The sequence below is a fragment of the Callithrix jacchus genome, chromosome 2 (assembly GCF_049354715.1).
Source record: "Callithrix jacchus isolate 240 chromosome 2, calJac240_pri, whole genome shotgun sequence".
In the NCBI taxonomy this organism is placed as follows: Eukaryota; Metazoa; Chordata; class Mammalia; order Primates; family Cebidae; genus Callithrix; species Callithrix jacchus.
The window spans coordinates 39218933-39237182 of NC_133503.1; the positions used below are offsets into that span (position 1 = coordinate 39218933).

Sequence of the window (18250 nt, forward strand, 5' to 3'; positions counted from 1 at the left end):
GGTCTCCTGACCTTGTGATTTGCCCACCTCAGCTTCCCAAAGTGCTGGGATTACAGACATGAGCCACCACACCTGGCTAGAATAGCCTTTTGAAATGCTTTCTTAGTAAGTAGAGAAGACTGTAGTAACCAGTCTTCATTAAACATTAAATAGGATCCTTACAAATCTCTAATAAAATGTCATGATATCAGGAATTATTACTGAGACCCAGCCTTTGGCTTTAAAATTTGAGGTCAAATAAAGAATATGAGTCACACAATGCAAGCCATGATAATGCAACAAGTATAAAAGAGATAAATCACAGTGAGGTTGAAGTTGAAAGACAATAATTTCCTATTTGAATTTTTAAAGAAATAATTGAAGAGGCAAGGTGTGTTTTCAGTGTTTTTTAAATGAGTAAGTTTCCCCCTGGGAGAATATTGAGAATAATAGACATTTCTTGGAAGAAGAAAATATAAGCAAAATTGAATACACAGAAAAGCATAAATATGACTGGAAACATAGAAAAGTCCACTTTGGTTAAAACATACAGTCTGCAGAGAATGAAGGCAGAAAAAAAAAAAAGTAAGACGATCTCTTGATTTCTGAGCAATAGACTAAATGACCCTGAGTGATTAAGGAATTTGACTGTTAAACTTCTTCAAGAAAAATAAATTATGGCTTTTTAAAGAAGGCTGAATGGGAAGACAAAATGAGAAACTACTGCAATAATCAAGGACAGAAGCAACTATTAAAAGCACCTCTTAGGTTGTTATCAGTGGAAATACGAAACAAAAGATAAGTATGCAAAAACATCAATGACACGATAAACTGTCACGATATTGCCTTTAGGCTTGTGATACACTAAAATCTAGATTTAATTAGTCTACTTGCACGTTGGAATAAGATAGTAAAATTCACAAGAGAACTTTCTAGAACCTAGGCAGAAGAAGAATCCCAAGAAATTGTCCTGAGTACTAAGGATGAGCAATAATAAAATTAAAATATATTATATAAAATATATTTGTATTATATGTTAATATAATACAAACTATATTGGAGATTACAAAGAAGAGACTATTCATAAATGATAAAGCTTGGAAAGAATCAAAGCAACATATTTCTGGAAACAGATTATATAAATGTTACAAAAGAGAAAAATGTATTTTCTCCCCACACAATGCAAGACCTTAAAGTCAATTCTCGCTTTTTAAAAAATATTTTCTACCATTTCAAATCATAGAATTACTCAAGAAAACTACCTCAGTTGGTTCCTCCTTTTTCTTGATTCCTCTTTTTTTTTTTTTTTTAACATGGCCTAGTTACTTTTTCATCAGTAGATTTCTGGGCTCCTATATTCACTAGAGCTTGCAACTCCTAGATTTTTCTTACTTCGGAATCCATTTTGAGCCATATGGGAGTCTCTGAATTCCAGAACAAAAGAATTTTGTAACTTAAAATTTGTGATTGCTCAATGGAATTATTTTAATTGTTACTCCATTTCTGTCGTTATTTAAAACTTACATGGAGAATTTTCTCAGAAATGAGAAAACCACAAGAATACTAAACTTTTAGAGGCAGTCGGTCTGCTAAGAAGGCTCCAGCAAGAGAAACGGGATCTTCTGTTTCAACAATGATTACTTAAGAAAAAGTTAAGAGAATGAAATAAGTTTCGCAGAATAATTATAAAATTTTTATTCATGAAATATGCACTTACACTTTGGGCCACGTGATGTCACTCTTTGCCGCGATGTTCTCTCTGAATCCAGACAAATACAGCCCTTTTCCCAGGGAAAGAGACTCCATTCTTTTTCACTCTCTCTGTGCCAAACAATGGCGAACACAGGAGAACGGGACTGACGAAATCAGACGATTTTTTCTAATTTGGAGGCAATTTTCACCAATTAGAAAAGACCGAGTATTTGAAATGTTGTACTCAAGTCGAGGAGACCCAGAGGCTCCGCATCTACTGCTCTCGTTTACGATCCTCGCGATCTGGAAGGTGGGGAGCGGCCAGGTCCACTACTCCGTCCTGGAGGAAGCCAAACACGGCACCTTCGTGGGCCGCATTGCGCAGGACCTGGGGCTGGAGCTGGCGGAGCTGGTGCCGCGCCTGTTCCAGTTGGATTTCAAGGGCCGCGGGGACCTTCTGGAGGTAAATCGGCAGAACGGCATCTTGTTTGTGAATTCTCGGATCGACCGCGAGGAGCTGTGCGGGCGGAGCGCGGAGTGCAGCATCCACCTGGAGGTGATCGTGGACAGGCCGCTGCAGGTTTTCCATGTGGACGTGGAGGTGAGGGACATTAACGACAACCCGCCCTTGTTCCCAGCGACACAAAAGAATCTGTTCATCGCGGAATCCAGGCCGATTGACTCTCGGTTTCCACTAGAGGGCGCGTCCGATGCAGATATCGGGGAGAACGCCCTGCTCTCTTACAGACTGACCCCCAATGAATATTTCTCTCTGGACGTGCCAACCAGCAACCAGCAGGTAAAACCTCTTGGACTTGTATTACGGAAACCTCTAGACAGAGAAGAAACTCCGGAGCTTCATTTATTGCTTACAGCCACCGATGGAGGCAAGCCTGAACTGACTGGCACCGTTCAGTTACTCGTCACAGTGCTGGACGTCAATGACAATGCCCCAGTGTTCGACAGAACCCTCTATACGGTGAAATTACCAGAAAACGTTTCTATCGGAACGCTGGTGATTAACCCCAATGCCTCAGATTTAGACGAAGGCTTGAATGGGGATATTATTTACTCCTTCTCCAGTGATGTTTCACCAGATATAAAATCCAAGTTCCACATGGACCCCGTAAGCGGAGCAATCACAGTGATAGGACATATGGATTTTGAGGAAAGTAGAGCACACAAGATCCCGGTAGAGGCTGTGGATAAAGGTTTCCCACCACTGGCTGGCCATTGTACAGTTCTTGTGGAAGTTGTGGATGTTAATGACAATGCTCCACAGTTGACTATCAAAACCCTGTCGGTTCCCGTAAAAGAGGACGCACAACTAGGTACAGTTATTGCCCTGATCAGTGTGACTGACGTAGACGCGGATACCAACGGGCAGGTGACCTGCTCCCTGACGCCCTATGTCCCCTTCAAGCTAGTGTCCACCTTCAAGAATTACTATTCGTTGGTGCTGGACAGTGCCCTGGACCGCGAGACCGTGTCGGCCTATGAGCTGGTGGTGACTGCGCGGGACGGGGGCTCCCCTTCGCTGTGGGCCACGGCCAGCGTGTCCGTGGAGGTGGCCGACGTGAACGACAACGCGCCGACGTTCGCGCAGCCCGAGTACACGGTGTTCGTGAAGGAGAACAACCCGCCGGGCTGCCACATCTTCACTGTGTCAGCGCAGGACGCTGACGCGCAGGAGAACGCGCTGGTGTCCTACTCGCTGGTGGAGCGGCGGGTGGGCGATCGCGCGCTGTCGAGCTACGTGTCGGTGCACGCGGAGAGCGGCAAGGTGTACGCGCTACAGCCGCTGGACCACGAGGAGCTGGAGCTGCTGCAGTTCCAGGTGAGCGCGCGCGACGCGGGCGTGCCGCCTCTGGGCAGCAACGTGACGCTGCAGGTGTTCGTGCTGGATGAGAACGACAACGCCCCGGTGCTGCTGGAATCTCGGAGGAGTGGCACTGGCGGCGGCGCAGTGAGCGAGCTGGTCCTGCGGTCGGTGGGCGCCGGCGAGGTGGTGGGGAAAGTGCGCGCAGTGGACGCAGACTCAGGCTACAATGCGTGGCTTTCATACGAGCTGCAGCCGGAAGCGGTCAACACGCGCATCCCATTCCGCGTGGGGATGTACACGGGCGAGATCAGCACGACACGAGCCCTAGAGGAGACGGATGCACCGCGCCAGCGCCTCCTAGTGCTGGTGAAAGACCACGGGGAGCCGGCGCTGACGGCCACTGCTACCGTTCTGGTGTCGCTGGTGGAGAGCGGCCAGGCACCAAAGGCATCGTCGCGAGGGTCAGTGGGTGCCACTGGCCCCGATGTGTCGCTGGTGGATGTCAACGTGTATCTGATCATCGCCATCTGCGCGGTATCCAGTCTGCTGGTGCTCACCCTGCTGCTGTACACGGCGCTGCGGTGCTCAGCGCTGCCCACGGAGGGCGAGTGCGCGCCGGGCAAGCCCACGCTTGTGTGCTCCAGCGCGGTGGGGAGTTGGTCTTACTCGCAGCAGAGGAGGCAGAGAGTGTGCGCTGGCGAGGGTTCACCGAAGACAGACCTCATGGCCTTCAGCCCGGGCCTTTCTCCTTGTGCTGGATCTACAGAGCGAACCGGAGAACCCTCTGCTTCTTTAGATTCATCTGGGAAGGTAGGTTGTTTTATTTGATTGAAGTATTTTATTTTTTATATAATTATTTATTTTTCCTAGAAAGATATTTTAAATTACTCCCAGTAATTTGAATAGTTTTATTCATTTTTTCTAGAAATTCATTGATTTCCTTTTTTTCTTTTCTTTTCTTTTTTTTTTTTGAGACGGAGTGTCAATCTGTCGCCAGGCTGGAGTGCAGTGGTGTGATCTCGGCTCACTGCAACCTCTGCCTCCCGGGTTCAAGCGATTGCACTACAGGCCCACACCACCACGGCCCAGCTAATTTTTGTGTTTTTAGTAAAGACAGGGTTTCACCAAGTTGGCCAGGATGGTCTGGATCTCTTGACCTCGTGATCTGCCCGCCTGGGCCTCCCAAAGTGCTGGTGTGAGCCACTGCACCCGGCCCGAATTTTTTCTTATAAAGTGAACCCCTTAACATTGGAGCCGATTTTGCCTTGACTTCTAGTGAGAATCATAAACCGTATATTAAATAGATATTTATTGGGTAAGGAATTAATTTTATTTAAATTTTTGATGAAAGCGACATTAAATTTCTGATACTGTGCTGCTATAGCACCTGGAAACCAATTTAATTGTTAGTCATTCATTAAAAATTAACATCACTATCATTTATTAATTTCTAAATTTTGTATAGTATTTTAAGTCTACTTGTATTGTTTATAAGAAACCCAAGCAAAAACATATAGCAATTGTTACTTTGTTAATGTTTTAGTTCTCTACATTTTTCCGGATGGAGAGCATGTAAACATTGGATTGTTCAGCACCCCTCAGTATCTATTATTTTAATAAGGAACTTCCACTAAACTTTAGAAAACAGTTGTTCCACTTTAGGAATAAAATTATATCAATAAATGTTATAAACACAGCCTTCATTTCAACTTGTATAAAATATGTTCTTAAATGTCCGACAATGTAGGTTATAGGGAAATGTTGATTGAAATTGTGTCTACACTTAGAAATTTTTTGAATTTCAGTCGTTTACTGAAATTAGAGAAAATACTTTTTAACAAGTGTTTTCTTTCTTCAAGAAGACATTCTCCTTTTAATTGAAATTTTCTCCCATTAGTGATAAAATGAGCGATGTAAAGATTTCAAACTTTGAGTTATCTTAAAATTCATAGTCTGTAACTTAAAAAAATTACCCTTACCAATTTAGATAATAATTAACTTTTTCAGTCAGTAATCCATAAGACAGAAATGTTTTTTAAAAATCTTTTTTCTCCTCTCGGCTCATACCTAACACAAGGCAGAAATCTGGATATGAGATTTGCACCTTTAATGCCACTACCTATTATATTTCCTGAATTGTAGTATGTGACTTTCCAAAATGGCGGTTCCCCGCACTCTACCTTTAGTGCAAGCTATTTGTTTGTTTTCTAATTTATATTTTTAAAAACTTCACTGCCAGGCGCGGTGGCTCACGCCTGTAATCGCAGCACTTTGGGAGGCCGAGGCGGGTGGATCACGAGGTCAAGAGATCGAGACCATCCTGGTCAACATGGTGAAACCCCGTCTCTACTAAAAATACAAAAAATTAGCTGGGCATGGTGGCGCATGCCTGTAACCCCAGCTACTCAGGAGGCTGAGGCAGGAGAATCGCCTGAACGCAGGAGGTGGAGGTTTTGGTGAGCCGAGATCGCGCCATTGCACTCCAGCCTGGGTAACAAGAGCGAAACTCCGTCTCAAAAAAAAACAAAAAACAAAAAACAAAAAACTTCATTGTTGAGTTTTTGTTATGTGGTTTATATTTTTCTTTCTCTTTCAGCTATTTTATTTAATGTTGTGTCAGATATTTTATAAGCTATGACTTAAAGAACTCAGTGGAGCAAGATCAGAATGGCCTTGAGAATAGAGCCACAATAATAACTATGAAAATGCAAGTAACATTTATTTAAAATAAAATATTTTAATTTTTCCTTAAAACATGTTTGGACCATGCTACATTATATATTTTTTGTCATCTCTCTCTCTCTCTTTATTTTTCTGAGATGGAGTCTTGTTCTCTCACCCGGGCTGGAGTTCAGTGTCACTTAGGCTGGAGTGCGGTGGTGTGATCTCGGCTCACTGAAACCTTGGCCTCCCAGGTTCAAGCAATTCTCCCACCTCAGTCTCCTGAGTAGCTAGGATTACAGGCACGTGCCACTGTTCCCCACTGGTTTTTATATTTTTAATGGAGACAGGGTTTCCTCATGTTGGCCAGGTTGGTCTTGAACTCTTGACCTTATGATCTGCCTGCCTTGGCATCCCAAAGTGCTGGGATTACATGCTTGAGACACTGTGCCCAGCCTTTTTTTTTTTTTAATTTTCTTTGAAAACTTGAGTGGTCTCTGAGCTCCCATCATTAAACCTATCTATGTCTATCAGCACAACTCACCTTGAATATAGACTTGTACTTTCAAGTGTTTGTCATTGCACTTTTTTCAAGTTTCATGTGCCATTGAAACTTGGGCCCAGGTATTTGACTGTTTGTATGAATAGAGGGATGCTATAGATGTCATTTTTCCTCCGCCCATGTCCTCCAGTCTCTTAGAGCTAGTACTTATGAAGCATTTACTATGTCATCAGTAATCATAAAATTTATTCCTTATTATTTATGGCTGTGTTGGTACGATTGGTAATTTAGTCCTTCATATTAATCTTTATTTTCTCTCAGAGTATGGGCTCTCATCATATGCAAATTATCGGAGGAGCTGTGAACACCTTAGTAATAAATTTATCTTTTGAGGTCATTAGTAAACATTAACTCACTGGGATCCAGAGAGGGTAAAATTTAAAACAGGCTGGCAAGTTCAAAACAGAGAGGTGAGAGCAGAAGACACTTTCCTATTTTGCATAATAGCTCTCCTTATATGCTTCTGTAGTTAACATTCCTCAACTCAAGTCAGAATGATGAAACAATAATGAAGCTCCTCCTATGTCGGTTCATTTCAAGTTTTAGTTACTATATAGGGAAAACTAAATTATCACCCAATATCTTAGACACTTCGAGAGAAAAGGGGCCATTGTAAATATGTATACAAGTTCACAGACCTAAGTTGAGCCTGTTCCAGACAAATGGGGCCTATGGTCATCCTGTCCTTAGACCTGATAATGCATTAGCAGCACCTAGAGTCCTCGTTGAATGTACTAGTTCAAGACTCCACCTCAGAAATTCTGAAATGGGTAGTATTAGCAAATTGTCATTTTAAAGCACACCTGAGATGATTCTTATACAACTGAAGTTTTAGATCCATAGCCCTATTCGATACTTGACAGTGCAAGTTTCTGTAATTTAAAAAGATGTGGCCTGACACCTGTAGTCCCAAAGTTTGGGAGGCCAAGGTGGGAGGGTCAAAAAAATTAGCTGGGCATGGTGGCACACATCTGTAGTCTCAACTACTCAGGAAGCTGAAGTGGGAGAATTGCTTGAGCCTGGGACAGTGAGGCTGCAGAGAACTGTGACGGCACCACTGTACTTCAACCTGGGTGATAGCAACATTCTGTCACAAAAAAGAAAAAGAGTAACTACACTACTCCCCACTTTTTTATTGGACGTCTACATTGGAATATATATGTTATTACTTGGTATAAAGTGTACATTAGTAGAAATTGAGTTGTTTTTATTATTTTGTGTGTGGAGATGATTGACCAATGGCAAACGTATTTTTACACTCCAGTTAGCTGAAACAGAACATTGATATTTTGATAGGTAACTCATTACATTTTAATTCAAGGTTTATAAAAAAGTAATCTCTAAAATCAGATTTTGAATGAATGTTGACACAAGAGGCATTCCAAAGGAGTAGAGAAGTATAGAAACAGAATTTAGTAGGACACATAAACTGTTGGATTAAGTGACACCCATTTCTGTCATTTTTCTTTTCATAAATAGTGTTGCTCTGTCATTCAGATTTTAATAAAAAAGTTTAAAGTTATTGACACACTTAAAAATATTCTTTACAAAAGTCATAACATCATTAAATAAATTAACCCTTGTGTAAAACCAAACTTTCTGTTATTAAGTTTTTCTTTCTTGGAAAGATAGAAAACCCATTTTTTTTCAGCAGCACAGATATATAAAATTTTCATTCCTAAATATTTGATTTCAATAACTTTGAGAGAGAAAAAATATTTTTACAGCAAATGATAATGAAAAACTTCATTGACATTGATAACATTTTTAGATACATTTCAGAACTGAGTCTTTTGGGCATTTGAAAAGTGTAAATGTAACAGGGATAAAAGCATTTGTCTCTGAAAACAGAAATAATAAATTTGTTAATTACTTTTTTAGAATCATAATTAAGATTCTTTTTTCCCATGTAAGATATCATAAAATGAAACCTCTCCTTTTATAAAGGATTTTCCAAAAACATTACTTTTCTGTTTTCTTAAATATGGAAAACACCACCGTCAGTCTGCGCAGTAGCAATGATTAAGGCATTGTAGAGTGACCACATTCTATAGGTAATAATTTTGCCTGATGAGCCAGATTTGGAATTAAGCTTCATGAAAACAAATATGGTCAAATTGAGGCCTGAGAATAGTTTCCATTTATGAAGCACTCACTCTCCTTAAGGTGCTGTTGCAAGCACTTAATATATTATAATTCATGCAAACACCATATACTATTAGGCTAGTTATAAAATTGGAACATGAGGCAGGGAGAGTTTAAATGATTTTCACCAAATCACGTAGCTAGTGAATAGGACAATAGGAATCTAAATGGAGAAATGTCTGATGTTGAAGCTAATGATCTCTCTAAGTTCTAGTGAATTTAGAATTTACGAGTTACAAACACCTAGTTGATGCTAGTTGATAGTTGATGCTTGACATTAGTGTCTAAATAAACTTTATTAAATCTCAAAATAATGAGAAAGAGAAGTAAGTTAAGTGTCAGAACTTAAAGGGAACTAAACTTGTTATTTAATAAAATATTGGTATACTCAGTAATATGCAAATATTAAGGGCATGTTGAAATTCAGCTATCGATAATCATGTAGTTAGGGAAGAAATCACTACTCTGAAATTCTACATTTAAGAAAATATTGCACGTGGGATCAACATTATTATCTGTGAAGAGACATAATGTCAGGCTTTGAAAGTCCATAGACATAAAAATACGTAAAAAATTAATATATGAGGGAAAGAAGTTGTAAACTCATGGAATTGTACTTACACCTGAAGCCACCGGATGTCGCTGTCGTCCACAAAATGGTTTTTAAGAACAAAGGCATCATCCAGTTTCTAAAGGACTGAGAAGTAGCTTCACTCTGAGATCACAGCCATTTCGACAGAAAATAGATGTAAGAAAAGGACAGAAAATGTAAAATCGTATGTGCATTCTAGACCGCTGATTCGTCGATTTGTAAAACAGGAGAAGAATAAGATGGTTTCCAGATGTAGCTGCTTGGGGGCCCAGTGTCCGCTGCTCTCGCTTCTTCTCCTCGCATCCTGGGAGGTGGGGAGCGGTCAGCTCCACTACTCCGTCTCGGAGGAAGCCAAACACGGCACCTTCGTGGGCCGCATCGCGCAGGACCTGGGGCTGGAGCTGGCGGAGCTGGTGCCGCGCCTGTTCCGGGTGGCGTCCAAAACACACGGGGACCTTCTGGAGGTAAATCTGCAGAATGGCATTTTGTTTGTGAATTCTCGGATCGACCGCGAGGAGCTGTGCGGGCGGAGCGCGGAGTGTAGCATCCACCTGGAAGTGATCGTGGACAGGCCGTTGCAGGTTTTCCATGTGGATGTGGAAATAAAGGACATTAACGACAATCCGCCCAGGTTCTCCGTAGCAGAACAAAAGCTCTCAATACCTGAATCCAGACTGCTTGACTCTCGATTTCCGCTAGAAGGCGCATCTGATGCGGATGTTGGAGAGAACGCATTGCTTACTTACAAACTCAGTCCAAATGAGTTTTTTATTCTTGATATTATGAACAAAAAAGACAAAGACAAATTCCCAGTGCTTGTTCTGCGGAAACTGCTGGATCGTGAAGAAAATCCTCAGCTAAAGTTGTTATTGACAGCGACCGACGGAGGCAAACCTGAATTTACCGGATCTGTTTCTCTGCTTATCCTGGTGTTAGATGCCAACGATAACGCCCCTATCTTTGATAGACCGGTTTATGAAGTTAAGATGTATGAAAATCAAGTGAACCAAACGTTAGTTATATGGCTCAACGCTTCTGATTCGGATGAAGGAATAAACAAGGAAATGATATATTCATTTAGCTCTTTGGTCCCACCCATGATAAGAAGGAAATTTTGGATAAATGAAACGACGGGAGAAATAAAAGTAAATGATGCTATTGACTTTGAGGATAGTAACACTTATGAAATTCATGTAGATGTTACAGATAAGGGAAATCCACCTATGGTTGGTCACTGCACGGTCCTAGTGGAATTACTGGATGAAAATGATAATTCACCTGAGGTGACTGTCACTTCTCTGTCTCTCCCAGTGAAAGAAGATGCTCAAGTGGGCACCGTCATCGCCCTGATCAGCGTGTCTGACCATGACTCAGGAGCCAACGGACAGGTCACCTGCTCTCTGACGCCCCATGTCCCTTTCAAGCTGGTGTCCACCTACAAGAATTACTACTCGTTGGTGCTGGACAGCGCCCTGGACCGCGAGACCGTGTCGGCCTATGAGCTGGTGGTGACCGCGCGGGACGGGGGCTCCCCTTCGCTGTGGGCCACGGCCAGCGTGTCCGTGGAGGTGGCCGACGTGAACGACAACGCGCCGGCGTTCGCGCAGCCCGAGTACACGGTGTTCGTGAAGGAGAACAACCCGCCGGGCTGCCACATCTTCACTGTGTCGGCGCGGGACGCGGACGCGCAGGAGAACGCGCTGGTGTCCTACGCGCTGGTGGAGCGGCGGGTGGGCAATCGCGCGCTGTCGAGCTACGTGTCGGTGCACGCCGAGAGCGGCAAGGTGTACGCGCTGCAGCCGCTGGACCACGAGGAGCTGGAGCTGCTGCAGTTCCAGGTGAGTGCGCGCGACGCGGGCGTGCCGCCTCTGGGCAGCAACGTGACGCTGCAGGTGTTCGTGCTGGACGAGAACGATAACGCGCCGGCGCTGCTGGCGTCTCCCGCTGGCAGCGCGAACGGTGCAGTCAGTGAGCTGGTGCTGCGTTCGGTGGGTGCTGGCCAAGTGGTGGCGAAGGTGCGCGCAGTGGACGCTGACTCAGGATACAACGCGTGGCTGTCGTATGAATTGCAGTCGGCGGCGGTTGGCGCACGCATTCCATTCCGCGTGGGGCTGTACACGGGCGAGATCAGTACGACGCGCGCTCTGGATGAAGCTGACTCGCCGCGTCAGCGCCTATTGGTGTTGGTGAGGGACCATGGCGAGCCGGCGCTGACGGCCACAGCCACTGTGCTTGTGTCGCTTGTGGAGGGCGGTCAGGCACCCAAGGCCTCGTCGCGAGCGTCAGTGGGCGTGGCGCCCGAGGTGGCCCTGGTGGATGTCAACGTGTACCTGATCATCGCCGTCTGCGCGGTGTCCAGCTTGCTGGTTCTCACGCTGCTGCTGTACACGGCACTGCGGTGCTCGGCGACGCCCACCGAGGGCGCCTGTGGGCCGATGAAGCCCACGCTGGTTTGCTCTAGCGCTGTGGGGAGCTGGTCTTACTCCCAGCAGAAGCGGCAGAGGGTGTGTTCTGGGGAAGGCCCGCCCAAGACGGACCTCATGGCCTTCAGCCCCAGCCTTCCACCTTGCCCAACAGTAGATGTGGAAGCGGAAGATCAGCCTATTGGAGGGGACCACTCTAGGAAGGTGGGTTATTACATTTTCCTTTTCTTTTTGTGGTTTGTGATAATATTTTCTCTTACCGCATTTTCTCAAATATGTATCTCAGAATATTTCATTTTTGTCTATGTACGATTTATGCCTGAATATTTCTAGTGATACTCTTGTAATATAACTTATTCCAGGAGTTGTTTTGAATTTTTTTCTATCCTACCTACTGTGTCAGCTTTTGATTGTTACTTTAATTTTTTTAAATAACAATTTATTCTGAATACACTAATATTTTCCAATACAAATATGTGATGTGGGTTGCAGTTCTGATGATTTACTTTCATAATCACTTTTCGTTACAAATGTTTGTAAGGTTAGTATTTCAATTAATGTTATTTCATTTTCCAATCTAAATTTCTATTTGATTGTATTTGCATTAACAAAAAATTAATATGATTTTTTGTTAATTAACTGATCAATATCTCTTCAGTGAAAATGTGTTTTCTCCCATGTGTAGAATATGTGTAGTGTACCATAGCTTATACTGCCATAGTAGATTTCAGTGTTAAGCGATTACAGTTTTTCCTCAACAGTGCAGTAAGTAGGTGGCAATTTAAAATTTCTTAATCTTAGCAATTAAGTTAAATGCTTTGAACTTTAAAAATGTTTCCATTTTTATTTTGGTTGCAGTGGTACCCTGTCAGTGTGTATTACTCACTTTACTTAGCAGAAGAAAGTGTGTGTTTTAGTTATTTACATAATTCTATCCAGCAGTTACCTGCTCCTTTAGCATTAGGCATTGCTTATGACGTTCAGGTATTAACTCTTCCACTTTGAGGAAGGAGTCATGCTTATGTTTAATAAGGAAGAGCATTTGAACACTTTTTAATTTTGAGATTGAAAATACTTTATTACTAATTAATATTAAAAGTTTGAGGAGAAAATTAAATTAATATTTTCTACTGATCTATTAAATTGTAAAGTTTAATTTAATAGCTTCTCTAGTCCCAAGACCTAAAAAAAAAAGAAAAAAAATAGCTTCTCTAGTCATCTTAAACAGGGTTGGGTTGTATGATATAGACCCAGAAATGAAAGCTAATTTACTTGCCTAGTGACAAAGCTGCACTATTGATTGTGTTTTTCTGAAATTGGTTGTTACCTGATACTCATGATTTCATTTATAAAAAAAATTAATAAAAAAACTTTATTAATTCTAGTGTTACCAAACACCAACGCCATGAATTTATCATCTTGCCTACAGCTCTTAGCAATTACTTTTTCTTTCCTTTCCCTTTGAATATGGAGACTGAATTTGTTACTCATATGCACTTCATAAATAGCTTAAAATAGAAGTTAAAATTATTGTTCAAGTTTAGGAACATCAAAAGAGACAATTGTGGCAAGAATTTAAACAGGGCATTATTTCAGTCTTAATACATTCCATGCCCTGTCTCCAGCTCTTAGAAATTATAGATGCCAAATTAATGCAGCATTTAGAAACAATATAATATTTGTTATATCAAAATAGGTTTATGAAATATATACTTTGTCTGATATTTGGAAAAAATCTTCCTGAATATCATATTATAAGTAATATATAAAATTTAGTAAAAACTCATACCAGTCATAAAAGCCTCAGGTATACAGATGCATTAATCTCTTCATCAGTACTAATTTAAGGCCAGGCATGGTGGCTCACACCTGTAATCCCAGCATTTTGACAGGCCAAGGTCAGAGGATTGCTTGAGGCCAGGAGTTCAAGATCAACCAGGGCAACATAGGGATACCTTGTACTGAACATATATATGATGGGGTCTCCTTACACACACACACACACACACACGTGTGTGTTTGCATGTGTGTACTCCTTACACATATATATGTGTGTGTGTACTCCTTACATATATGTGTGTGTGTGCGTGTACTTATGTGTATAAGCCAGGCATGGTGGTACATGCCTATAGTTTCTACTGTGGTGCTACTTGGGAGGATGAGGTGGGAGGATCACTTGAGCCCAGGAGGTTGAGGCTGCAGTGACTCTTGCCTGGACAACAAAGTGAGACCCTATTTCAAAAATTGAAAAAGGTAAAGGAAATAATACGCAAGTATCTGGCAAATATGATCTTATTTCATATTCATTCACATGATAATATAGTTGGCGCAGTAGTACTTTCTTTGGGATGTCTACATACAAGATAAAGCTCTTCATAGAATTCCAATTTGTAAGACAAACCTAATTTTGAAGAGGTACTGGACACACACAAGAAGGTATAGGAAAGGACTTGAAAGCTTAAAAAAAGAAAACCCACATAAATGCATATGTAGGAATTAGGAACATGGAAGGTAAGTAAAATAATATGAAATCAAATCCACTTATGTATTAAGCCACTGGATATTGTTGTTCTCCAAGAAAAGTATTTTTTTTTAACAGGTGAAAATCAGATTATTCCTATATCAGAAAGAAGCTCCATTGTTCCTGTGCTTTAAAAACCACAAACACACATTAAGATTATGTGGAACCTCAGGAACAAGGAATCAAAAGATCTCAGAGGAACTATGTCTTTCTAGTCATGAAATACTGTTTTACTAACCGAAAGAGAGTCATGATGTTAGCTGCCAGACTAAGTGGCCGGGAATCCCAGAGCCTACAGCACTGGCTTTTGCTCCTCGAAATTTGTGAGGAGGGGGAGGACCAGCTTCACTATACCATCCTGGAAGAGGCCAAGGATGGCACATGACACTTTCCTGGGCCACATTGTGCAGGACCTGTGTCTGGAGCTGATGGAGCCGGTGCTGTGCTCGTTCTGGGTGGATGCCAAAGGTCATGGGGATCGTCTGGAGGTAAATCTGCAGAATGGCATTTTGTTTGTGGATTCTCGGATCAACCTCGATGAGCTGTGTTGGCGGATCTTGGGAGTGCAGCATCCACCTGGAGGTGGTTGTGGACAGGCTGCTACAGATTTTCCATGTGGAGATGGAAGTGAAAGACATTAAAGACAACCTGCCAGTGTTCTCAGTGACACGAAATAATCTATTTAGAAAACAAGGATTCTTGATTCTTGTTTTTCACTAGAGGGTGTCTGGGATGCAGCGGCAGGGGCCAATGCTCTGCTAATTTACATACTGTACCCCAGTGATTATTTTTCCCGGGAAATGCCAACCAATGAAGAGCCGGTAAAACCACTTGAAGGTGTATTTTAAAAATGCAGAAAGATAAGTCACTTCGGAGTTACTTTTGGTGCTTAAAGCAAGTGATGGAGCAAAGCTGAGCTGACAGGCACCAGTGCATTACATGGCACAGTGCTGGATGTACATGATGATGCCCCAGTGTTTGAAAAAGCAGTTTGTCATGTGAATTTACTGGAAAATGCAAGAGAAGGTACACTGGTTATTTATTTATTTATTTTTGAGACGGAGCCTCTCTCTGTCACCCAGGCTGGAGTGCAGTGATGCAATCTCGGCTCACTGCAACCTCCTCTCCCCGGGTTCAAGCAATTCTCCTGCTTCAGCCTCCCAAGTGGCTGTGATTACAGGTACGTGCCACCATACCCAGCTAATTTTTGTATTTTTAGTAGAGACAGGGTTTCACCATGTTGGCCAGGATGGCCTCGATCTCTTGATGTTGTGATCCACCTGCCTCAGCCTCCCAAAGTGCTGGGATTACAGGTGTGAACCACTGTGCCCACAGGTACACTGGTTATTAGACTTAACTCTTTAAATTTGGACAGGTTTTAAACAGCCACATTGTTTCTTTGCAACTGATGTCTCCCCTAACATCGAAGCCCCTTTTCGCATAGATTCAGACGGTGGAGAAAGAAAAGTAAATGTAAAGATAGGTTCGGAGGAAACTAAATAATGGAAGATTCAAATACAGGCAGTTGACAAAGGCAATTCCCCAATGTTTGCTACTGCACAGACTTGATAGAAGTCTGGGACATCAATGATAGTGTTCCAGAGTTAGCAGTAAGTCATTATCATTCCCTGTACAGGAAGACACTCCACTAGGTACCATCATAGCCCTGATCAGTGTACTTGATGCTAAATTCAGTGTCAAGGGACAGGTGACCCTCACCCTGATGCCTCATGTCCCTTCAAGTTGGTGTCCACCTTCAATAGGCGCTGCCCAGCACCTGTTCGTTGGTGCTCCACAGCGCCCTGGACCAAGAGAGCAAATCTATCAGTTGGTAGCTGCGCAGAACGGGGACTCGTTTTCATTGTTGGCCACAGGCATCGGGTCCGTGCAAGTGGCCGACAGTGAACCATAACACTCTGGCGTTCATGCAGCCGAGTACATGGTGTTCATGAAAAAGGACAACCCACCGGGCTGCCATATTTTCACAGTGTTTGCGCGAGACGGGGATGCTCAGGAGAATGCGCTGGTGTCCTACTCGCTGGTGGAGCGGCGGGTGGGCGAGCGCGCGCTGTCGAGCTAAGTGTGGGTGCGCGCAGAGGGCGGCAGCCGCTGGACCAGGAGGAGCTGGAGCTGCTGCAGTTCCAGGGGAGCGCGCGCGACGTGGGCATGCAGCCTTTGGGCAGCAACGTAAGGCTGCAGGTGTTACTGCAGGAATGACAACTTGGTTGGCGCTGCTGGCGCTTGGGTCAGCTAGCAGCGCTGTGAACAAGCTGGTGCCACATTCGGTGAGTGGAGGCCAGGTGGTGGCGAAGGCGCGCGCGGTAGACGCCAACTCCAGCTACAAAATCTGGTTGTCGTATGAGCTGCAGCAGTAGGCTGGCAGCCCCGGTTCCGCATGGGGTTGTGCACGGGAGAGATCAGCAAGAAGAGTACGCTGGACAAGGCGAAAGCTATGCGCCACCGCCGGCTGGTGCTGGTAAAGGACCACCGCGAGCCGTCGCTTACTGCCACGATCAACGTGTTGGTGTCACTGGCGGAGACCAGCCGGACGAGGAAGGCCTCTTTGCGGGCATTGACAGGTATCGGGTTCCGGGAGGCTGCGCTACTGGATGTCAACGTGTACTTGATCATCGCTGTCTGCGTGGTGTCCAGCCTGTTGGTGCTCAGGTTGCTACTGCACACGCGCTGCGGTGCTTGGCGCCGCCCATCGAGGGCTTGTGCGCGCGGGCAAGCCCAAGCAGGTGTGGTCCAGCGCAGTGGGAACTGGTCTTACTCGTAGCAGAGGAGGCAGATCCTGTGCTCTGGAGAGATGCCGCCCAAAGTCCTCCTGGCTTTTAGTTGTACTGTTCCCCATTTTTCTGGCTTTGGAGATGGATTTCAATAGGAAAATTTTGAGAATGTAAGTACTGTAATCCTGGAGAGTATTTCGTTCCTATTTATGTCCCTTACAGTAACATTGGTAATGTTCACCAAATTATTGCTTAATTTAATTGCTTTATTTATTTTGTTTTGCTTTTCTTTTGAGATGATTTATTTAAAGTACATTGGGGCAGGGCGGGGTGGTTCATGCCTATTTGTAATCCCAGCGCTTCAGGAGGCCGAGGCGGGCGGATCACTTCAGGTCAGGAGTTGGAGACCAGCCTGGCCAACATGGTGAAACCCCAACTCTACTAAAAATAAAAAAAAAGTACCCGGGTGTGTTAGTGAGCACCTGTAATCCCAGCTACTGAGGAGGCTGAGGCACAAGAATCTCCTGAGCCTGTGAGGCGGAGGTTGCAGTGAGCCAAGATCAGGCCACTGCACTACAGCCTGGGCAACAGAGTGAAACTGTGTCTCAAAGCAAAAAGTATAGAAGTCTAGCCATCTTCACTTTTTACTACAGTCATCATGAATATTCTTTAGGAATATTCTTCAGTTGGTAAGTATAATGATAATACTAATAATGAAATAGACTGAATGGATGTTTCCTGTAAATGAGAAAGTTAAGTCTTACAGGAAGGATCATGATGAATAATGATCCTTATGAGAAGGTCAAATCTTCTCAATTTTGAAGCAAGTTATTTCTTCCTATTCATCTTCTTACCCTGATTTGTGTGCTCCACTCATTACACTTATATATTCGAAAATACCATGACAATAGTTAATTCATAAAATCATAATTATTTAAATTTAAAACATGTTTAAATTTTTATATTTCTATAATCTGTAAATTCATCTTTCACAAATGGTGATAAGCAGGGTTGAGGCAGCTTCATTCACAAGCAATTTTGTTCCTTCATGATTGATGGCAGTCTTTTTTGAGACAGTGATTGCCATGGATGGTGTTTCAGCCTTGCCTTTAAAGGTAATTTTA

The 18250-nt window shown here is 43.3% G+C and overlaps 1 protein-coding gene across 14 annotated transcripts in view; it reads left to right on the forward strand.

The window, feature by feature from the left end:
* LOC100398424 (protocadherin alpha-C2) overlaps positions 1 to 18250 on the forward strand; it is a 211453-nt gene that overhangs the window by 39634 nt on the left and 153569 nt on the right. For 3 of the 14 annotated variants that reach the window (XM_054252556.2, XM_035286275.3, XM_054252558.2), the window contains exon 1: positions 9563 to 12080. The exons of 8 other annotated variants lie outside the window; for them this stretch is intronic. In XM_054252556.2, the coding sequence (XP_054108531.1) occupies positions 9693 to 12080 (2388 nt within the window). In that variant the 5' untranslated portion in view covers positions 9563 to 9692. Of the gene's footprint in view, positions 1 to 1777; positions 4304 to 9562; positions 12081 to 18250 lie in introns of those variants that run through there. 3 more of the 14 variants (XM_035286216.3, XM_017968282.5, XR_013531163.1) reach the window with 2 other exon arrangements.